Consider the following 24651-nt stretch of genomic DNA (forward strand, 5'->3'; position numbering starts at 1 on the left):
CAAGTGGCGAGAGCCAAGGGTGCCAAGAAATGTTGTTTCTGGAACAGGGCCGTGCGTGTGTAAGCGAGCGGGCGGGCGGGCGACCGAGCCCTGCCAAACTCCCGGGGCAAAGCCCAACCCTCTCCGCCGCAACTGTTTATTTACAGGTTAGCCTACTGTTTATTTGGAGACTATCGGATTGGCCGCGGCTTGTGCGCAGGACGCGTTTTGACACTCTCCAACCCCCTGACATGCCTGCATTCGAGCAAAAGAAAAGACAAAAGATTGTCAACCACGTGGGAAGGAGGGGGGCCTTAGTCACTTTCATTTATCCAGTTCTAAAGCCAGTGTGACTTGAAAATATATTTTATTATATACTGTATGTACTATATTATGTATCCCTATTGTTTTTAATGTTAGAACTCAGGGTAGGACTTCAACGCGTTAATTCCAATTAATTAATTACTGATTTTTGTTGTTGTTGCACTTTTTCACACCCATGGTTTGCCAGTGGTCGTTCTGCATCTTGTGCAAATATTACCACTGTAGTTTTGAGTAAAGCATTTTTTTCTACCTGTGTATGTATATGGTGGAAAACACTCAGGTGGCTTGAAGTTCCCCTCTGAGACCCCCAGTTTGGCCAAATTTCAAAATTGTCCGATATGCATGTGTGATACATCATTGGAAAGCTTAAAATCTCAATTTTCTGGGGGAGGAAAAATTTTGAACAGGAGGATATATAATTTTTTTTTTTTTTTAATCAACAAAACCCTAACTGGAGGTGAGAGCACGCGAGAGCATAAAGACGCCATGATTTTAGCGAGATATTATCGTGTACTTACCTTGTTTCGATCCAAAAACTCCATGTATCACAGAGTGTCAAGACACAGATGTGAATGGCCACAGCCGGATTTTGGGGGGATTTTATGGGTGAAACATGGTGATATAACGAGTCGTGATGCAAAAATCACAAACATCAAGGAGTAGTCGAGATGTTCTTTTTCATATATTTACCCTTTTAAATGTTTTTTTTTCTTTCAATTTTTCTTTGTTTGGATCGATTATTTATCATCTAAAATATTGGGGAAAATGCGACAGTAACAAAAAAACATTTTTTTCATTGTGACGTAATTTGAATGGAAAAATATGCACGTGAATAATTTTTTCAAGTCGTTTTTTTTTTTTTTTTTTAAACTAAATATTAGACATCAATTAATCATTACAAGCTAAAAATGACATTTTGAATAATACATTTAATTGTTTACCTTCTCTTTGTGGCTGGGTTAAAACAAAAGCAGTTGTGCGACGTCTGTAAACTGGGGTTTCCAGGGTAAAACGGACAAATTAAAATTAGTTCGGGGGCTTAATGCGCCATGAAACTGCTATGGCAGCATATAGATATATTGTTCTATCAAACACAAAAGTTTTTTTGAGGGGTGCAGGTGCAGAAACTGCTTTTTCAGTCATGTCTGTGTTTTCTGCCATATATTGAATCAGGATAAAAATATTTGATTTTGTTGTAAATGTACCAAAAAAAAAAAAAAAAAAAAAAAGTATCATCAACAGATGCCATAATTTAGTATTATTTACATGTTTAAAGTACTGGTCGAACTTATATTTTCCAATGTGATAAAAATTGTTTTATTTATGTTCAATAATGTATCAAAATATTGATATAAACAAATATACATCATAATAGTGTAATAGATTTCTAAGCAGTATTGTCTGCATGTTATAAATTTCATTTATTTATATGTGATGGTGCATATTTAATGAATATGAATGTGTAAATAAACCAGAATTAGTCAGATGCTCTATACAGACGTTTTTATATAACATGCATATGTACCATAGTTTGATTATATAACCGGATTTTTATATTTTTGTAAAGCTATATTGAAACCTGTTTTTGAACATGGCGAATGATTCACAATTTTCCAATTGTTTAATAATTGTTCCATTCATGACAATATGTAATTGGACCAGTAATGTTTTGGCAGTATATTACATGGTACGGTCACGGTAATCCAATTCCGAAGCAAACGAAAAATGAAAACGGCCGCCACCTGCAAAATGAAGAAGAGGTGAAAGGTCACATTGTAAGGCGAGAGAGGCAGTGTTTCCGTGCCTGGCAGATGTGCCATATGTTTGCATCGCACCTTGAGTCATCCAGGTGGCGTCGCCCGGTGCCGCAGTGGGGCCTCCTGCTGGAAGATGCTGCCTGGGATCTCTAATTGCTGCCGCCATCTGCTCTTTTTGACTTTTTTTTTTTTTTTTTTGTGGTTGTTTGTTGCGCGGCAACCCCACCCATCCTGCACCAAAAAGGCGACACGGGCCAATCGGCTCCAATGTGCGCCAGTGACAAAAGCTGTTTGGGACAATAACAATAACCGAATGTGTCGTTGGTTCCCGATAGCCAGTGCCTGGCTTGAAAAGAAAAACTGAAAATTGATAGGGAATTACAAATAACTCACTGCCATTGACGCCGATGGATTTCTAATCTATTTGAAATATTTGTAAAGTTACCTGGACCAGATGGGTGTTCGCCTGAATTTCGTCTTAATACTACTAATAAAAGTAGTTGTATGAATTTGAATGTTAAATGTTGATTCAGGTAAAATGTAGTTAATTTTATGCTGACTTAAGCAGAATTTAAGTATTTGCACGCATCGTGTGTTTTGAATAGTGTAAATCAGGTGAAAAAGGATAAGCAACAATATGAGGAAAATATAGAATCAATGATATAATGAAAGAACAAAGAGAAATTTTCAGGAAAGATGACTTGGTAATCTTACTCAGATTTAGTGTAAACTTTCCATACGTTGGTTTCCCCCTGCCTAGCCCCCAAACATTGTCATTGTTGAGCTCCAGCCAAGAACATTCTGTTTTCGTTGCTCTCTTAACGGTCATGGAGAATTCGCCTCAAACGCAGCCTGAAGTGCGCGAGTGTCTCGCTCTCGGGAAGGTGTTGATTTTCAACCGCAGGTCGTCACGGGTTTGGCCCGCTGGCCGGGAGAGGCTTTTCGTGTACTGTCTATTTGCGTTCTTTGCTCATCAAGTCTTTCGAGGTAAATAACAAAAGCTTGTTGGAAAGAATTCCACCTATGTTACTTCCGCTAAGTTTTCAGGCACGACACTACCCCCCACAAGTGTCATGGCTGCATTTGAAATTTTGCAATTTGCTCCTCCCGACTTGTTTTAGAGCAGTACAAATATGGCATTTTAGACTAAATACTATCCTCCATGAATGATCGAGCTATTGTTTTTGCTGTGCACTGACTCAACTCCCCCCTCTCTCAATTTGCTTGCAGACTCCCAGCAGTCAGGAAGTCCCAGTAACAATGAGCCTGGCAAGAACCCTCTTCCAGGTATGTCGAGTACCAGTCATCCTTCCTGCACTCCTCTGGGCTATTGTTCCTCCACCGTTAATTCACCGCGCGCGCACGGCCATTTAGCGTCTTTAAAAATGAGCCCGACGAGCATGTAAAAACATTTTTTTTCCAACTAATAAAACGAAACTATATCGTCATAGACACACATCTGGTGTCAAGGTAATTGCGACTTAAAATCACTGCTGAAGCGCCGTTTTTAAAATGGCGAGGCATGCGCGGGGATAAAAGTCGATTGGTGATAAGAAATTAATTAAATTGGCAGGACGGTAGCGCGCTTGCCTTACGCTTTTGAGGTCTGGGGTTCAAATATCAAAAAGGCACCGTGTTATTTGGGAATGTAAGTCGCACCCTTTTCATAGTTTAGCTGCGACTTGTACTGAGATGAGACTTGTAACGTAATTTTGGACTACAAACCACCGCCCACCAAATTTGATTTAAAAAAAAAAAAGGTATTTGTTCATAGATAAGCCGCACTGGACTATAAGCCGCGGCTGTTTTCACTGTTTTATGGGATATTTACACCAAAAGATATTAAGCGGTAACACTTTATTTGGCAGCCGCATCATAAGGCTGTCATAAAATCAAATGAACCACCATGAAGCTTTGAACCAATTGGCTGCAAAGCTTAATGGCTTCATTTGGCCAACACTGCTCCCTTGTGGGAGACAGTCAACCTCTGCTGCCATCACTGTTGTCGTCCAACATGCCTCCTAACATGTATTGTAGCGCTGAAGATGTGAATATCAAAAATTATGTTCAACGTAAAACCAAACGAAGCACCATGAAGCTTTGAACCAATTGACTGCAAAGCTTCATTGCTTCAAGACGCTTCATTTGGTTATCACTGCTCCCTTTGGACTGTCATAAGACCAAATGAACCACCATGAAGCTTTGAACCAATTCCCTGCAAAGCTTCATTGCTTCAAGAAGCTTCATTTGGCCATCACTGCTCCCTTGTGGGAGACAGTCAACCTCTGCTGCCATCACTGTTGTCGTCCAACATGCCTCCTAGGATGCGCTGAAGATGTAAAAAAATCATGTTCATCGTAAAACCAAATGAAGCACCATGAAGCTTTGAACCAATTGACTGCAAAGCTTAATTGCTTCAAGAAGCTTCATTTGGCTATCACTGCTCCCTTTGGACTGTCATAAGACCAGCTGAATCACCATGAAGCTTTGAACCAATTCGCTGCAAAGCTTCATTGCTTCAAGAAGCTTCATTTTCAGTTACTGTTCCACTTGTTTTATTAATTGCAAGTTATGGTATTAGGTAACACTATTTGACAGTGGTGCCATAAGAATGTCATAAGACCAAATAAACCACCATTCATTTGGCCATCACTGCTCCCTTGGGGGAGACAGTCAACCTCTGCTGCCACCTGATGTCAACACTGTTGTCGTACAACATGCCTTCTAGAATGCATTGCAGCGCTACAGATAAAAATCAAAATTCATGTTCTGACCTAATTATTTCTTCAGTTACTGTTCAACTTATATCATTAATTGCTAGTTATGGTATTTGGTAACACTATTTGACAGTGGTGCCGTAGGACTGTCATAAACCAAATGAACTACCATTGCTTCATTGCTTCAAGAAGCTTCATTTGGCCATCACTACTCCCTTGGGGGAGACAGTCAACCTCTGCTGCCACCTGCTGTCAACACTGTTGTCGTACAACATGCCTACTAGCATGCATTGCAGCACTACAGATGTAAATAACAATCAAAATTCATGTTCTGTGCCAATTATTTCTTCAGTTACTGCTCCAGTTGTTTCATAAATTGCTAGTTAAGGTATTTGGTAATACTTGACAGTGGCGCCATAAGACCATCGTAACTATGACATGACACTGCCATGAGCATGAATGAATGCTTACGACAGATGTCAAATCATCTTACTTTTGAATGGATGTAAAAGACCCGAGCATAAATGAAGTTAGTGACATAATTTGCCGGATGTCATGAACATTCCTTAATGCTCATCATATTGTCATGTAATAATTATGGCAGTCTATAGTCAGAAAATGACTGTATATATTAACTCATTGCCTGCTTTTATCAATGATAAATGTCTAATGCATTTAAACTGGAAGGACTAGCTGACTAATGGTCATCTTTCAGTGCCATTGACGGTCCAATTTTACTCGTGCGACTTATACGCCGAAAAATTTGATAATAATTTTTCCAGTCAGATCCCTGCTCACGAGCCAGAATATTCCGCTAATGCTCCGGTTGTTTCCAGGTCATAGTGCTTGAATTACGATAGTTTAACAAGTATAATTAGCTACCTCAAGAGCGAGTTCTACCGAAAGGAGTGCCAAGTTAAATAACAACTAGCGCTGGGGACGCTAACCCGTGGCGTTGGGGGGGGCGCCCGGAGGTGCCGACTGAGCTGCCGCCTATCTCCCTGGCACGAGCCTGGCTCTCCTGGCGGCGGGTCAAAGCCAAGCTGTGATTGTTTTTGACTCATTTGAGTGCGGTTAACCTTCCCGGGACCGACAACTCAACCGGGATGAATTGCCAACTTTTAAAACAATTGAGATTCTCTGGATAGACAGTGTCAAGAGCTTGTTTGTTCATATATTATTTGTTCTTTTCTATTGACAGTCTATCTGGAAGACAGCTTCATCAAATCAGGAGTGTTCAGTGTCGCGGAGCTGGTCCGAGTGTCGAGAAGTAAGTGACTTGATTTCAGATGAAAATGTCTAAAAGTGAAGTAGTTCTTTGTAATTTTACCCGTTGTGAAGCAGTTTACCTGCCTTAACAGGTAGAACAATACCAGAGGTGTCAGTCAGGGCCGACCCACTCGTGCACTGAGGTGACTTCAAACCTGAACGCTTAGGAATGTCAGCAATTCTTGGATTTGTCAGCACGCGACGTGTTCGAGCTGAAATTACACAGAGCTTTCTGGCATATGAGATCACTCATTCGGGGCAGTGCGCGCCATCCGGTCAGGCCGGTTTGCCCTGCGATAGCGGGAACGCGTCTGTAAAAACCCGCCGCTGCGTATGTGTATCGACACGCTCGCTCCTCCAGGAATCCCGGGCCTCCTTCTGAGTGACGGCGCTGGAACAAAGTGTACTATCAAGGAAACGATGCTCTGCTGGACATGTTTGGCTTATCTTCGCAAAGTTGGAACATGCATTTTTTTCAACATTTGAGGACAAAAAAATTAATCAGTTTAAGAACCTGTGAGATTTCATATTAGCTGCATTGACAGTGTGAGATATCCATTCTACAACCCTGAGCAAAAAGTATGGAATCACCAGTCTCGGATGAGCACTCAGACATTTTATCATGTAGAACAAACTCAGATGAAAAGCTTGAAAAAATAATGAATTAGTTCAAAAGTGCAACTCCTTAGCATTCAGAAACAGTAAAAGAAATGAATAAAAAAACATTCTGGTGGTCAGTAAATGTTAATTTTATAGAGCAAGTGCAGGGAAATATACATGGAATCACTCCATTCTGAGGGGAAAAAAATATGGAATCATGAGAAACAAACAAAGAAATAACAATCAAAACACATCTCTAGTATTTATTAGCACCACCTCTGGCTTTTATGACAGCTTGCTGTCTCTGAGGCATGGACTTGATGAGTATTCTTCATCAATTTGATGCCAACTCTCTTTGATTGCAGTTGCCAGATCATCCTTGCAGGTCGGAGCCTTGCTGTAGACCAATTTTTTCAATTTCCACTACAGGTTTTCAATAGGGTTGAGATCTGGGCTATTGGCAGGCCATGATATTGACTGGATGAGTCTTTCTCCAAGGAATGGTTTAACAGTTTTAGCTCTGTGGCATGTTGCATTGTTATCTTGGAAAATTACATATTTTCAATTGAAGGGATAACAAAGTTGTCTAAACTACAATATAAAGTTGTGCATTTATTGCAGATTTAGCCACAGTCATCTCCCCAGTGCCTTTGCCTGACATGCCCTATATCATCAGGGACTGAGGGAATTTTGATGTTTTCTTCAGGCAGTCCTCTTTGTAAATCTCACTGGAACAGCATCAGACAAAAGTTCCAGCATCATCACCTTTTCCAATGCAGATTTTTTGATGCTTCACAAGGATTGACTTTTTGCTAGGGGTTGTTACAGCATAACCTGCATGTACACTTTTTTTTTGCCAGGGACGCGTCATTAATAAGACCAAACAGATTGGGTGAACGGGGGTCAAGACTACATTTGTCATGAACCTAATTAATTGATAGGCTAAATGATCAATGCAAATTAAATCTGTTTTGACTGAAACTAACGTTCATGTGTACTGGTTCAAGTGATAAAAAGTTACTACTTGTACATAATTTAAATTAAATTAGCATACACAATAAATGAATGTGTTAATAATCAAACTATCCAGGAATGCAAAAATAAATAAATATTGTCTTAAGACCACTCAACATTGTCTAAATAATTAAATGAAATGCACTAACACGTATTAAGTTTCAAAAGTGTAAAGTCACAACATGCTCTAGTCTTCTTTCTTTCGAAACCAGGCTGTTTACAAGAAGGAAAGTATCAGCATGTTTTTTTTTTTTTTTGACAACACTTTCCTGTGAAACGCAGACTGCGTTCTGGGACATCGCTCTCCAAACAGTTTTTTGCTCACGTTTTTCTGGTTCGAGAGTTTCTGGCAGGGTTCGATGCATTTTTCACAGTTTAAATTACGTTAACAGTAGAAAACACATACAGGAGGACACGTCTCTTAGCAGCTTCCTACTCGAGTTTTGCAGGTTTGCAAGTTCACACTGTTTAATGTAATGCTAACTCTGATGCAGGTCTGACTTTCAGTAGCTTGTTTTGGAAGTGGGTGAAGGAGGCAGTATGTTGTCGACATGTTGTATTTCTTATTTGGGACTCAAATATTTTCAAAACCAAAGCTGCTACTGATCTAAAACCAAAACGGGAACCTACCTTAGCCATGTATGAGTCTCCATGAGCAGCGGCATAAAAAAATTCAAAGTAGTTACCTTATAAAATCCAGATTATTTTTTTAAAATTTAAGTATAACAAATCATCCTTGTAAATCTCACTGGAACAACACCAAACAAAAGTTCCAGCATCATCACCTTGTCCAATGCAGATTCTTGACTCTTGACAAGGTGATGACGCTGGAACTTTTGTTTGGTGCTGTTCCGGTGGGATTTACAAAGATGGCTGCCTAAAGAAGACATCAAAATTCCCTCAGTCCTTGAATATGTCATTGTCCAAGATAGCAATGCATCATGCCACAGAGCTAAAACTGTTCAAGCTTTCTTTGGAGAAAGACTCATCCAGTCAATGTCATGGCCTGCAAATACCCCAGATCTCAACCCTATTGAAAACCTGTGCTGGAAATTGAAAAAAAATGGTCCACAGCAAGGCTCCGACTTGCAAGGATGATCTGGCAACTGCAATCAAAGAGAGTTGGTACCAAATTGATGAAGAATACTCATCAAGTCCATACTTCAGAGACTGCAAGCTGTCATAAAAGCCAGAGGTGGTGCTACTAAATACTAGAGATGAGTTTTGATTGTTATTTCTTTGTTTGTTTCTCATGATTCCATATTTTTTTCCTCAGATTGGAGTGATTCCATAAATATTTCCCTGCACTTGCTCTATAAAAGTAACCTTGACTGACCACCACAATATTTTTTATTCATTTCTTTTAGGGTTTCTGAATGCTAAAGAGCTGCACTTTTGAACTAATTCATTATTTTTTCAAGCTTTTTATCAGAGTTTGGTCTACATGATAAAATGTCTGAGTGAGTGCTCATCCGATACTGGTGATTCCATACTTTTTTCTAGGGGTTGTATTTTGTCTATTCGCCAAACTGGATTGGTCGTCTCGCGACGTCAATGGCACTGAAACGTGAGCCTCAGTTGAAATGGTTGTCAACGGCAGGCACTGGGTTTATTTGCTGCTGCGTCCTTGAATGTTAAAAAGGTCAACAAACGCGTGGGAATATACAGTATCGCTCACTCCCCGGTGAGATTTGTATGCAACCGCTTGTCCATCATCGCTCTGCTGAGACATTCTTAGAGGTCCAGCCGGGTTCAAGGTTGTGCTGCATTTTGGACACTGAACTTTTTCAGAATGTTTCCGTGTTAGAGCCTTAAAGTGCGTACGACTGTATAAAAAAAAAGTCTTAAGTAGCATTATTATGTAAATTAGATTCATATTTTCAGACAATTTGACTATATGCAACAATTTGGCAAAGCGCAGATGATGAGAAATTAGTCTTTTAATCCGCTGTTTAGCCACGCCTACCATTATAGGGCTTTAACGTCCCCAACAGGAGGATGATGTCGGCAGGGTAATGGTTTCATCTGATTTAGAATTCAACCCATTGAGGGGGAAATATTCAGAACAAGGAAAATGCGACGAAGACAGCCGGAAAATGTCATTGTTTCAGTCTCTCTACTCCAATATTTTTACAGGATATTCTTTTTATTGAAGTATTTTCCCCCAACTGCTAAATAAATGGTATGGTTATGAGAAATAAGTCTTGTGCTGAATGGAATTTAAAATAATAAAAATGGCAAAATTACTCCATAATGGTCAAAACTGTCGACTTCACCTTTACTCTTGCACCCCCGAATGATATTTTATGCCACCGTAGTTAGTCAGGCTTTTGTCATTTCCCTGCCCAGGCTTCAGAGAATGTAAACAAACCAAGAGGTATGACAGCTAGCCGACATGCTAACCCGAACCAAGTGATGTCTCGGTCTTATTTTTGCTTTTCTAAGCGAAAAATCACACAAAACTAGCACGGGTCATGTCACACGGCGGCGGGGTTGTCGATTATCTGCCACGGGCAGGAAAGCTCGCAGGGGAAGCAGCTGGAGCGTACAGTCGGACAAACCAGCCGATGTCGGAGGAGCGCGTAGTTGCCACATGGTCAACAAGAATAGGACATAAAATAATGCTTTACTACACGGCAAAGACGTAAACAGAGAGTGGCGTTAAGTTGTTGTGCAGCTAACATGGCAGGATGTGTCTGAGGAGAACTTTTCTACATTTTCGTCCATGAACAAACATAATAGTCCTTTATTTAAAGAAAGTTTGTATTGTTTACTTTGTAATTTAACACAAAGTTGCAATTTCTGATGGGGCTGAAAATTTGACAAAACACCGGGCACACGAAGCGGGCAATAACCAGAGTATAGCGCTCTCTCAGCTTGGGGTGCGACAAGTCGTCGGCTGAGTGAACAAGGACCATGTCAGCCACAAATTGCAAGCCACCTATGTATTGAAATGATCCCAGTATTTGACACAATGCAAAACACGATTTTTCCTCACTTCCACGTAAGTCCAATGGAACCCACAGTAGTAGGGCTTGTTTTGGCCAATATCTTCAATGGGAACCTTTCGAAACCCAAAAGGCTTACACGCCTTTCTGGTGCAGCAACATTTTTCTGCAGCCGTTTGGCTGGCGTGATGCGAAAAATAACGAATTAATCCGCAAAACCAGCTGAATCCGCAGTTGTTCTGCATACCGTAATATTGGCTGTATACTGAAGATGACTATCCCGCTGGCGTCACATTAGCAATCCTCGTCAAAACGGGATGCTGTCATAGGCACTTTAAGGGCTGAATTGTTATCTTTCAAATGTCACGTACAGTACGTACCGTTTCTAGAAACCCGCCCAGTAACAGTTGGAAAAACCCTCTCCGCGAGTTGTTGGCCAAGTGACATTTTCGGTTGACAATCAGCCACAAAATGCAAGCCACCTCCGTATTAAAACGTGTGCCGTGCTCCCAGTATTTGACATAATACAAAATACGATGTTTACTCACTTCCTCATAAGTCCAATGGTCCCATAGTAGTTGGGCTTGTTTTGACCAATATCCGCGGCGAACAGGAACCTTTCAAAACCCCAAAAGGCTCACACGCCTAACCCTGGTGCAGCACCAATTTTCTGCAGCCGTTTGACTGCCGTGATGTTAAAAATAAACGAATTAATCTGCAGAATCAACTAAATCCGCAGTCCAACTGCACGCTATGAAGCAATGCTGTATTGTGAATGCTGACCCAGGTGACATCACATTCGCATTCGTCCTAAACCGGAGACTGAAGCCAGAAGTCACCCCTTGTTAATGGCGCGGGATTAAAAAATTTGATATATATGGCGGAAAACACTCAGGTGACTTGAAGTTCTGCTCTGAGACCCCCAATTTGAGCAAATTTTAAAATTGTCCTATATGCATGTGTGATACATCATTGGAAAGCGTTCAATCTCAATTTTCTGGGAGAAGAAACATTTTGAACACGAGGGCATTTTTTACAAAAAAAAAAATTTTAAACAGCAAAACCCTTACTGGAGGCGAGAGCACGCAAGAGCAGAATTAAAGACGCCATGATTTTAACGAGATATTATCGTGTACTTACCTTGTTTCGATCCAAAAACTTGTGAACTTGTTGTGATGCAGAAATCGCAGACATCAAGGAGTGGTCGAGATGTTCTTTTTCATATATTTACCTTTTTAACGTTTTCCAATTTTTCTTTGTTTGGATCGATTATTTATCATCAAACATATTGGGGAAAATGTGACAGTAACAAAAAATACAATTAAGAGTGTAACTGAGATGCCGATCGATCGGGTCCGATCTCGTCATTTTCAAAGTATCAGAATCGGCAAAAAAATATCGGCCATGCCTTTTTTTAATATATTTTTTAATTAAATCGTTTTCTAATTGTATTTAATGTTACATACATATGTTACACTCATCCAGAGTCTTTAGTTTAGGCTTAAGGTAGGGTTATCAAATTTATCCCAATAACGGCGGTAATTAATTTTTTAAAAAATGTATCACGTTAAAATATTTAACACAATTAATGCATGCACTGCACGACCCACTCACGCATTGTCGCGCTCAATCTGTAATGGCGCCGTTTTACCTTTATAGAGAGATAAAAGGCAGCGTAAAATGAGTAGAGTGAATTTTGGCAGCCTTTGGAGCCTTTTTTTAATTGGCTAAAGCCTTACAATCCCTCTCCCTATGTTTAGAAATATAATGGGAAGCAATGTGGGGAAGCAAGGTAGCAATTGATCTTTTTCTTAACACCTTATGTTATTTCTCAACGCAGAGAAGATATATCAATTGGTAGCACTACGCACTGTCATGGTACCACTTCCCATCATGCATTTGGGCATGGCTACAGTATCGTTTACCGAAAGCTCAAGAAATACACTAGATGGCGATATTTAGTCACAATATACAAAGTCACAAGTCTTTCTATCCGTGGATCCCTCTCTCAGAAAGAATGTTAATAATGTAAATGCCATCTTGAGGATTTATTGTCATAATAAACAAATACAGTACTTATGTACTGTATGTTGAATGTATATATTCGTCCGAGTTTTATTCATTTTTTTCTTAATGCATTGCCAAAATGTATATGATCGGGAAAAATTATCGGGAATGATTGGAATTGAATCGGGAGAAAAAAAAGCAATCGGATCGGGAAATATCTGGATCGGCAGATACTCAAACTAAAACGATCGGGATCGGATCGGGAGCAAAAAAACATGATCGGAACAACCCTATGTGTAACGGTACATGTATTTGTATTGAACCGTTTCGGTACGTGGTGCTCGGTTCGGAACGGAGGCGTACCGAACGAGTTTCTGACGTAATGAAACCCTTATTTTTCGAGACAGTGAGTCGATCGGGTCACAGTTTCTTTGTGTAGATTGTATTTGTATAACCCAGAAATGGCGCGACAACATGGCCGCCGCGAGAACGCAATGAAACGCAGGCGTTAAAGTCAATCAGCCAATGCACACCAGTCGCAGTGTGGCCGCGTGTTAGACGCGTCCCAGAAGTGGCTCAACACGACGCACGCGAAAAGAACGGCAGAGTTAATATTTGAAGCGAGACGTGACCCTCCTGCGTCAATACTACTACCGGTAGCTAGGATAGGTCAGACCGGAAATCACTGGTGTAAAAATGCGGTGGATCCGGTCGATTTTCAAACTAATATGACCACTTTTTGAGTCCATCAAATCTCTTGAGTGGTAGATCGGGGCACAGTTGGCTCGTCTTTGTTGATTTACTGCTGTCTTCTCTGCTATAATAATAACCAACACGGCCCCGTGTTCAATACAAAACCCTCCTACCACAACAAAACAAGTAGGAACTAATATTCACATAGGAACTAAAGTTATACAACATAAAATATACAATATAAATGAATATTACATCACATTTGTAAAATATAAACACATAATAAAATAAATAATAGCCCATTTAAATAAAATAAATTGAAATGAGCTAAAACACCTGTAATTAAATAATAAGAATAATACACAGATCCTGCTTACACAGTTAAATTGATTAATTTCTGTGTGGCGTTTTAACCTGAGAAAATCCACCAATAATGCTTTTGAAAACCGTTCATAAGAAAAAATGATTCATTGAGGCTTTTCATCTGTAAAATACATGTTAAAATCTTTGTCACTGGGATTGCTTTTCTCTTTAGCACAGGACTTCTTTTTTCTTCTTTCTTTCAGAAAGAAAGCTGACCAATACGCGGGGTCTGAAAGGCAAATTGTTGTTGGATTATCTTTAAATACCCGCTGCTTTTTGAGCAGAATTCTAGCTTTGTATAGGCTAATGTTCCTATTGTTGAAAGCACAAAGGTGTGTAATAAACAACTAGCATATTTATATTTTGCATTTTGTTTTCTTACTGTACCGAAAATGAACTGAACCAAGGTACGTACCGAACTGAGATTTTTGTCTACCGTTACACCCCTACAATTAATCGATAGTTATGAGGTAGATATCCATGACTTTTTTGAAAGATTGTTTTTCATTGTGACGTAATTTGTTTAAAAGTTTAAAATATGTGAGTGAATAATTTTTTTAAGTGTTTTTTTTTTTGTAAACAAAAACACTAGACATCAATTAATGATTCTAAGCTAAAAATGACATTTTGATTAATAAAATTCCCTTCTTTTTATGGCTGGGTTGAAACGAGCAGTTACGCGACGTCTGTAAACGGGGGTTTCCAGGGTAAAAGGGACAAATTAAAAATAGTTTGGGGGCTCAATGCGCCATGAATCTGCTATGGCAGCATATAGACATATTGTCCTATCAATCACAACAGTTGTTTTGGCTTAAAATACAGCAGTTTATTTTAAAGAGGAGTGCAAGAGCAAAAACGGATTTTTCAGTCTTGTCTGTGTTTTCCGCCAAATATAAAACGATCGTTTCCACTAGGGCTGCAGCTTTCGATTATTTTAGTAGTCGATTAATCGATGAACTAGTTCGTTCGAATAATCGGATAAGGGACATAAAAAATTAAAAGAGCTGAGCATTAAACAGTTTACAAAATATTTAAATGAGGATCTATGTAGAACAATTGGCTAACTTACATAGCAAAAGTCTGCTAGCTTAAATGCTATAAAATGCTAACGGTATTTTTCGTTTTTTTACAATGCTCTTAACAAATGGTTCAGACACATATTCGCACAAAAACGGCTAAATTATACCTATAAAAGTTACGAATGCATTAAAAAAACACTAGTATAACAAAAACATAGCTGATGTTGGTCTTAACAGGGAGCAGCTGGATTCAGCCATGTAAAATGAGGCAGACTAGAGGGCAGTGTATCCACCCAAAAACTAAATGCAAACATTTTCAAAACAAACCATTACAACACCACTTTAAACAAATACTCGAAGCAGCAAAATTTAATTCGAATCTTATTTTTCTAATCGAATACTCGAGTTATTCGATTAATCGTTGCAGCCCTAGTTTCCACACACATCTAAGCGGTCCATATCATTCAGGAGCATAAAACACTGTGCGAAATATGAAATAAACATGTTTTTTGGAGTCAATTTTCGGGGGTGTTATTATGTTTGGCAGTTAATCAGAAGTTGAAATTTTAGGTCTAAAACCAGGTAACTTCCCAAACATTAGTTCAAGTGGATTAAATATCTACCGCAGTTAATGGCAGCCATTGTTTAGTTATGAAATAATGTTGAAACTGATCTGACAGTAGGAATGTTGTTGATCTGTTTCCTTATTTTGCGTTGTCAGTTGTAATTTGTCAAAGATACCAAGTTGTTAATGTAAAAACAGTTCATTTTTAAAGCAATTCTGGTTCCTCTATCGCAGTCATTGGCAGTATTTTAATTATCCGAATGTCCATTATGTCTTTTTGCTGCCGCAGACGTCCAATCCATTTGAACTGGAAGGGTTAGCAGCAAGGGCGTAGGTTTGATCTCAACATTGGAAGGGACCATATAACGGCATAAACTGCATGCACACTTTTTGCTGGGGACGGGACATTAATAAGACCAAACAGATTCTCATAAAAATGAACCTAATTAATTGATAGGCTAAATGATTAATGCAAAATAAATTTGTATTGACTGATACCAACTTTCATATGTTTTGGTTCAGGTGATAAACTCTTCAATTCAAACGTTTCTTATTAAAAACTACAAAAACATTTTTAAAACTTCTAGAATAAATGGATTTATTAGGCAATTTAAATTGCAATATTTGAACATAATTTAGATTCACATACACAATCAATGCAAACTTGGTAATAATCTCTTAACTATCCAGGAATGCAAAAAAATAAACGTTTGTCTTATCACCATAAGCAGATTTTAAGGGGGGGCCGGGGGTTTGGCCAAAAAGTGTCATTGCATGTAATTGACTTTGCTACATATATACAAGTTGTAAAGCAATAAAACTGCAACAAAAATGAATGAAATGAACAAAAAAATATATTTTTATAATGGGTCAAAATTATTTTCCGAACAGATCATATGACTGGCAACATAGACGGTCATTTGCTTTGCATATTTATTAAAAATAACAATAATAGGGGAGGGCAATTTTATTTTTCAAATGATTTTTTTTCTTTGATCGAAAATTTTTTTTTGATTGACGCAATTTTTTGGGGATTGAATGATTTCGACACAAATATCCTAATCTAATATGGCCCAAACACAAAAAGGATTGCTTCAATCAAAGAAAACTTTTTCGATACAAAATTAAGTGTTCAAATGCAAAATTTTCAATCTCAAAAAATTTTTCGCATTCAAAAACATTTTCCATGTTTGAAGTTTTTTTTTTTTTTTTTTTTTGATTCAAGTAATTTTTCTTTTTGAAAATATATATTTTTTTGAAGCAACTTATTTTTTGATTGAATAATAAAGACAAAAATGCCCGAACCAAAATGTGGCCCAAAATCAAGTCAACATTACTTCAATCAAAAAAGTTGCTTCAATAAAAAAAAAAAAAAAAACCTGACTTCAATAAAGAAAAATAGCTTTCACATGCATTTTTTTTTAGTTTCAAATGTTTTTTTTGCAGTCAAACATTTTTTGGATTGAAGCAACTTTTTTTGATTGGATAATAAAGACACAAATCTACCACCATATGGCTCCGCCCAGGGGATACAATTTTTGACTCGGGTAACTACATTGGTACGACACCGGCGGGCCTACCATATTCAATGGATGACGATCTTGGCGAAAAGTATTGCCTAAGCAGCCTGATTTAGAATTCCCCACAAGAATGATGGGAAACGCTCATTATCAACTTATTATTATAAATATTCTTGTAAGTTAATTTTATTGCTGACACTGCGTTTCAGGGTCATCAAGATGTTGTGCCCCCCCCCGCCCCAAAAGTCAAACTCCGCCTCTGCTTATCACCACTCAACATTGTCTAAATGAAAAGATTATCACTGGAAAAACTCTTAGTAAGGGAATAACAAAAATAAAAATGGAGCCTTCCTTCAGGTAAAACACTGCTTTTGTACACAAGCACAGCCAAACTCAACAAAAAAAGAAAAAGAAAGCTCCTTTGGGCTGTTTTACGACAACATTAAAAAAAAAAAAAAAATTGGGTGTAAACCTCGGTTCACTACATTTCTTACAGCTTAGTTAACGTAAACAGTCGAAAACACATACACATATCTCTCTACGCAGCTTCCTACTCGAGTTTTGCAGGTTAGCAAATTCACACATTTTTTTAATGTTATGCTAACTCTGTATCAGGTCGGACTTTCAGTAGCAAAATTAGTGGCGTGTTCCCCACCTCCACAACATTGATGTCTTTTTACTAGGGCTGTCAAATGATTAAAAATTTTTAATCGAGTTAATCGCAGCTTAAAAATTAATTAATCGTAATTAATCGCAATTGAAACCATCTCTAAAATATGCTATATTTTTCTGTAAATTATTGTTGGAATGGAAAGATAAGATATAAGACAAGATATAATATACATTCAACATGCTGCACATAAGTACTGTATTTATTATAACAATAAATCCACAAGATGGCATTAACATTATTAACATTCTTTCTGTTAAAGGGATCCACAAGAAAGACTTGTAGTTCTTAAAAGCTACATGTTAGTACAAGTTATACAAATTTTATAATTTAAAACCCCTCTTAATGTTTTCGTTTTAACAACATTTGTAAAATTTTCAATCAAAAAATAGACTAGATACACTAAATACACCACAAGGTGTCAATGGGGAGTTTTAAATTAACTTAGAAATCAAGCCAAATTGTGTGTTTTGTCCCTCGACTGGCACCGCAGTTTCCTGTTTACTGGTCCAGCCGTTGTAATTCACGTCATTTGAGTGCTGGCTTCACAACGTACTTGACCTATGATAGTTTGTATATTGTGAATAAATATTGCCATCCAGTGTATTTGTTGAATTAAACGAAATGTTTGAATAGAGTTTGACCAAAGTCTGAGTAAGTTTTATGCGTATGTTGCACAGCTATTTTCATTGGGAATACCAGTTCTCTTTGCACTGTTGTTTAACAACACAGATTGAAGCGCTTTTCTTCTGTGAACATTATTTTTTTGAGGGATATTTTTGTTGTGCTTTCACAAAATGATACTTGTTTGTTGTGAAGGAGTTGCCGAAGCTTATGCCAATAAACTGCGCGGTCCAATGAACGCCTGTGTCCACTCGTCTTCTGTAATATTCTGATATAGAATTATCCGAGGCACCTTGAAGTGCACGCGTTGCCAATGATGTTTACTCACATGATGCAGGAGGGAGTTAGAGTTGTCGAGAACAGTAAGCTGTGTTAATGTTGAAGCTGAATGTGCTAATAAAGAAACTAAAAGTGGCAGCACGTCGTGTGTGGTATACCTTTGTTAAGAAAAAGCACAAAACAAGACACCTTTCTCTGCCTCTTAGCTCTCAAGTGCGTCATTGTAATCTGTTTGAGGCAATGCGTGAGCGGGTCATTCCGCACATGCGTTAAATATTTTAACGTGATGAATTGAAAAAAATAATTACCGCCCGTTAACGCGTTACATTTGACAGCCCTACTTTTTACGTAACTTACAGTGGCTGCTGCTGCTGCTGCTGGCCCCCCCCAAATTTCTAATGTCACTCCACTTTTGGAAGGGGGCGGAGTAGGTGGCATATTGTTGACACGTTGTATTTCTGTCGTGTTTCGGTGAGTTTGAGTGTGCAAGTGTGTTTGTGTGGGAGGGGGAGTTATCAGCCCATCAAACATGCGTTTGAGGGGGAAAAATTGCACGGCACATTGAGCAAGTTAAAGGGGTAAATAAAGTCTGAATATAATGAAAATAATTCACTTAATAAAAGTAGAATCAATTCTATCCTTACAACATATGGGAAAACAATCTAAATTACCTATATACAGTGGGGCAAATAAATATTTAGTCAACCACTAATTGTGCAAGTTCTCCCACTTGAAAATATTAGAGGCCTGTAATTGTCAACATGGTTAAACCTCAACCATGAGAGACAGAATGTGGGGGGGAAAAAAACAGAAAATCGCATTGTTTGATTTTTAAATAATTTATTTGCAAATCATGGTGGAAATAAATTTTGGTCAATACCAAAAGTTCATATCAATACTTTGTGTACCCTTTGTTGGCAATAACAGAGGCCAAACGTTTTTGTAACTCTTCACAAGCTTTTCACAAATTTTTGCTGGTATTTTGACCCATTCCTCCATGCAGATCTCCTCTAGAGCAGTGATGATTTGGCTGTGACTTTTGCCACAAAAGCTCTGTTTACGCCAGGCGGCCGCTAGCCTCTTTCGCTAACATAGTAGCATTGTACTTGGTCAGTAGATGTAAAATAAACACTAACTGCATGATTTCTTTGCGTTTAACCAAGAATCGAGACTGTTTCACGTCCACATCTTTGAAGAATTCGGGGATTTAAGCATTTATTCACAAGAATTTTCGCCATAAAAGCGGCGTTTATGTCAGGCGGCCACTAGCTTCATTCGCTAACGTTATACAGAGTATTATAATAAAGGGCTATTCTATTCTATGATAAGTTGTGATTGTATATAGAATTTATTAATAATCTATTTACATATTATTTATCATTGATTCTGCATGTTTTCCTCAAGTATTAAGTTTCTGATGTTAACTTGATTTATTTGCAAACTTGCAGTAAATTGAAAAAAAATTTAACTTGCTATTTTTGTCAAAAACCTACAGTGGGGCAAATAAGTATTTAGTCAACCACTAATTGTGCAAGTTCTCCCACTTGAAAATATAAGAGGCCTCTAATTGTCAACATGGTTAAACCTCAACCATGAGAGACTGAATGGGGAAGAAAACCCAGAAAATCACATTGTTTGATTTTTAAATAATTTATTTGCAAATCATGGTGGAAAATAAGTATTTGGTCAATACCAAAAGTTCATCTCAATACTTTATGTACCCTTTGTTGGCAATAATGGAGGCCAAACATTTTTTGTAACTCTTCACAAGCTTTTCACACACTGTTGCTGGTATTTTGACCCATTCCTCCATGCAGATCTCCTCTAGAGCAGTGATGTTTTGGGGCCGTCGTTTGGCAACACGGATTTTCAACTCCCTCCGCAGATTTTCTATGGGGTTGAGACCTGGAGACTCGCTAGGCCACTCCAGGACCTTGAAATGCTTCTTATGAAGCCACTCCTTTGTTGCCCTGGCTGTGTGTTTGGATCATTGTCATGCTGAAAGACCCAGCCACGTCTCTTCAATGCCCTTGCTGATGAAAGGAGATTTTCACTCAAAATCTCTCGATACATGGCCCCATTCATTCTTTCCTTTACACAGATCAGTCGTCCTGGTCCCTTTGCAGAAAAACAGCCCCAAAGCAAGATGTTTCCACCACCATGCTTCACAGTGGGTATGGTGCAATTCAGTATTCTTTTTCCTCCAAACAAGAGAACCTGTCTTTCTACCAAAAAGTTCTATTTTGGTTTCATCTGACCATAACACATTCTCCCAGGCCTCTTGTGGATCATCCAAATGCTCTCTAGCGAACCGCAGACGGGCCTGGACGTGTACTTTCTTCAGCAGGGGGACACGTCTGGCAGTGCAGGATTTGAGTCCCTGGCGGCGCATTGTGTTACTGATAGTAGCCTTTGTTACTGTGGTCCCAGCTCTCTGTAGGTCATTGACTAGATCCCCCATTGTCGTTCTGGGATTTTTGCTCCCCGTTCTTGGTATCATTTTGATGCCACGGGGTGAGGAGGGAGTTGAAAGTCCGTGTTGCCCAACGACAGCCCAAACATCACTGCTCTAGAGGAGATCCGCATGGAGGAATGGGCCAAAATACCAGCAACAGTGTGTGAAAAGCTTGTGAAGAGTTACAGAAAACGTTTGGCCTCCGTTATTGCCAACAAAGGGTACATAACAAAGTATTGAGATGAACTTTTGGTATAGACCAAATACTTATTTTCCACCATGATCTGAAAATAAATTATTTAAAAATCAAACTGTGATTTTCTGGGGGGGGTTTCCACATTCTGTCTCTCATGGTTGAGGTTTACCTTTGTTGACAATTACAGGCCTCTCTAATATTTTCAAGTGGGAAAACTTGCACAATTAGTGGTTGACTAAATACTTATTTGCCCCACTGTAACTGAAGTCATTATATAATGCAAATTTGGTTCCTTAAAAGTTGCTGGGGACAATTTGAGCATCCTGAAAAGTTGGTAGTGTTATGTCCCTACATCCATGGTTAGCAACGAATGAACGAATGCTTATTCCCTGTATTCTCACTTTGTGGGAACAAAAAAAAAAAGATCCGCAGAATCTCCCTAGACATCTCCATGTGGCTAGCAGTGGGTCGTGGGCCTTTGCCAGGCTCGCGGCTGGTTGCCAGGCCGGCGGCGGGATCGTGCCAGTGGCCAACCTCAAACCACAACAGATGCCGCTGCGCACTCTGTCCTCTCTTCGACTCTGAACCCGAGCAAGCGCTCGGGCCCGAGGCGGTTGTGACGTGGTCTTTTTATTTTTTTTGTCCGATCGGTTCTGGCTCGTCGCTCACCTCCAGCACGGGGCTGGAAAAACCTCGTCCGCTGTGAATCACGGCGCGGGGGAACCGCCGAAACAACCGCGACTAATAATAACAAGGAGCGCCTATACGGCTCGCTATTGTGTGGAAAAGCTTCAGCTGCTTCTGCCCCGCAGCCATAATGTGTGGGAAGCGGTGACTTTTTAATCAGAGGGCTCAGCAGAAATGCTGTAATGGTCAAATAGGAGCGTTTAATTTGATGCACAGGGCCTCTAAAGCGTCAATAATGACCACTCATGCAATTCTACAATTAATTGCGTGTCTCCTGTTGCAAGAAGAGACAATCTGCTGCTCGTCGACTTTCCAGCTCACCACTTTTCCCTCCGCAGTGCCCATCACCCACGGTGCGGCGGTCAACTTCTCCATGGCGGACATGCCCGGACAACCCTACTATCACGACCTGAACTCCAGCGTGGGGATGCACCGCTCCCTGTCCTCCCCTCCCGGCAGGTCGGCAACATTTCAAAGGTGGTCTCAGGCCTTCTCGCTTATTTGCAGCTAGCTAAAACCTCCCTCTTGTGTGTCCCTTCAACAGCAAAAGACCCAAAACTGTCAACATGGAGGAAAACATGGACACCAGCCCGACCGGACCTGACTTCTACTCGTCGCCCAGCTCGCCGGCCAGCAACCGGGCGAACTGGCACGACCGAGACGGAGGTGATTTACCCGGCCGGAGGTTGTTGAGCACGCGTAGCAAATTGTGATGAATTCTCTTTTTGAAATAACGAGCCGCCGCGACGGTCGTAAATCATCGCGTTTCAAAGCCGAGGTGTTTTTCTTTAGATTTCAAACTCGTCTGCTCTTCCGGGAGCGTTGAACTCGTTCAACCTTCTCCGAATACATACCGTGACAGAGATAGCCGCGGGGCGCCGGCGGGATGGCCTGTAGGCTCGTTTGAACCGCCGCCTGTGAATGCGAGTCCCGGCGCTCGCGCACCTGTTGCCCGCGTTACAGGAAACGCCAGATTCCGCAGGGCAATGTATCCTCGACAAGAACAAAGTGTTCCAGCTGTAGTTCGTGACACAGTATTTACTGTTCATTTGGACTCGAAGCAATCGCAGCTCCGGTGAGGAAAAACTTTGAACTTGACAGCTCAAAAAGGCTCGAGGACAGCATCTGCAGATCGTTTGCTGCAGCGTACTCTCAGTGTACATTTGTATTTACCGCAGTTCACCACTCGTTTTACTCCATCTACAGTCCCTGACAAAAGTCTTGTCGCTTATCCATTTTGTCGAAACGATCGCTAATAACCTGACTTTTAATTATTCAATTGGTTTCAGAAATGCTCATATGAAAGCTAAGACCCTCCCAAATGATGTTGAATGTACAAAAACATTTGTTTCACTGAAAAAAGATTTATCATTTAATGAAGACATAAAGATCAAATTTTGGCAAGACAAAAGTTTTGTCGCCTACAGAATGTAGTGTGAAAATTGAACAAAAAATATACTTCAAATACAAAAATGTTACATAAGTGAATTAAGTAGTGCTGTGAGATCCAAATTTAAGTTTGTATGACTTTCATGGGCTTGAAGGACTGCACGGCAAGGATTCATACAATTTATTGATGAAGTCATCAGGAACATCAAAGAAAGCAGTCTTGCATGCCTCCCAGAGTTCATCAACATTCTTGGGTTTCGTCTTCCATGCTTCCTCTTTCATCCTGTTCATGTCAGGTGACTGGGCTGGCCAGACCTGGAGGATCTTTGAGGTAGAGATTGAAGAATCCGATGAGCACCATCCTGCTGCAGAATTTGTCCCTTTTTATGATTAGAAATGTAAGACAGCTAAGAGATGTTGATATTTCTGACTATCTCTCAGGGTGCAGACAATTAAAAAAACATTTGGCATTGCCAAGGCCCACAGCCTGTCAAAAGGATGGACGCTGGAAAAGTGGCAAAAGGTGGATTTTTCCAGATGAATCTTCCATTGAATTACACCACAGTTGCCGCAAATATGACAGGAGACCTACTGGAGCCCGCATGGATCCGAGATTCACTCAGAAAACAGTGAGGTTTGGTGGTGTCAAAATCATGATCTGGGGTTACATCCAGTATGGGGGTGTGCGAGAGATCTGCAGGGTTGAAGGCAACATAAATACCGTATTTTTCGGACTACAAGTCGCTCCTGAGTATAAGTCGATCCAGCCATAAAATGCCCAACGAAGAGAAAAAAAACATATACAAGTCGCACCGGAGTATAAGTCGAATTTTGGGGGGAAATTTACTTGATAAAATCCAACACATAGAACAGACTTGTCATCTTGAAAGGCAATTTAATATAAAAATACAATAGAGAACAACATGCTAAATAAATATACAGTGTACAGTGCATGAACAACTAAATGTGAATATACTGTCCTACGCTACAGCTCGGTCCTGGCTGTACAGCGAACTCCCAAAAGACAATGCTGGACGTCCGTATAATTTGCTGAATCAATTTGGTCCTCGATAGAAAACAGGTTCGCATCAACGTAAATAAATGATAATTAGGTACTATTAGTAATAAGTAACAGGTTAGCATGCGTTCGCTATCATTAGCACATCGTTCAAACAGCCACACAACTGGCTCTAAGTGTCCAATCACGGGTGGAAAACACACAACAACAACAGAAAAGATGATACACGCCGGCGCTGCCTCTGTAGAGATGATTTAAAAGCATAAACAATGAAAGTAGGTTCGCATCCGTCTATTCTCTCTAGCTAACTCACTCACTCAGAGCTACGTAGCTGTCAGTCTTCTTCTGGCGTGTCACGTAAACAAGTGCGAGTGCGCCCTCACGTGGGCGTGAAAGCGCCACAAACTAAATGCATCCATTTCAAGATAAAAAAGTCAATAATACAATTAAACATACACTGCCATAGGCAGAACGCGAACGTGGCCCTAGCTATAAAGAGTTACTCAGATAACTATAGCATAAGAACATGCTAACAACTTTACAAAACCATCAGTGTCA

The 24651-nt window shown here is 39.7% G+C and overlaps 1 protein-coding gene across 8 annotated transcripts in view; it reads left to right on the forward strand.

The window, feature by feature from the left end:
• The window catches only part of LOC130927803 (nuclear factor 1 B-type-like), a 148627-nt gene that overhangs the window by 86192 nt on the left and 37784 nt on the right, over nt 1-24651 (forward strand). For 4 of the 8 annotated variants that reach the window (XM_057853837.1, XM_057853830.1, XM_057853831.1 and 1 more), the window contains exons 3-6: nt 3291-3347; nt 5979-6047; nt 22025-22163; nt 22231-22352. In XM_057853837.1, coding sequence (XP_057709820.1) covers nt 3291-3347; nt 5979-6047; nt 22025-22163; nt 22231-22352 — 387 coding nt within the window. The remainder of the gene's footprint in view (nt 1-3290; nt 3348-5978; nt 6048-22024; nt 22164-22230; nt 22353-24651) is intronic. The other 4 variants (XM_057853832.1, XM_057853833.1, XM_057853835.1 and 1 more) reach the window with 1 other exon arrangement.

Source organism: Corythoichthys intestinalis, chromosome 13 (assembly GCF_030265065.1).
Source record: "Corythoichthys intestinalis isolate RoL2023-P3 chromosome 13, ASM3026506v1, whole genome shotgun sequence".
NCBI classification, from domain to species: Eukaryota; Metazoa; Chordata; class Actinopteri; order Syngnathiformes; family Syngnathidae; genus Corythoichthys; species Corythoichthys intestinalis.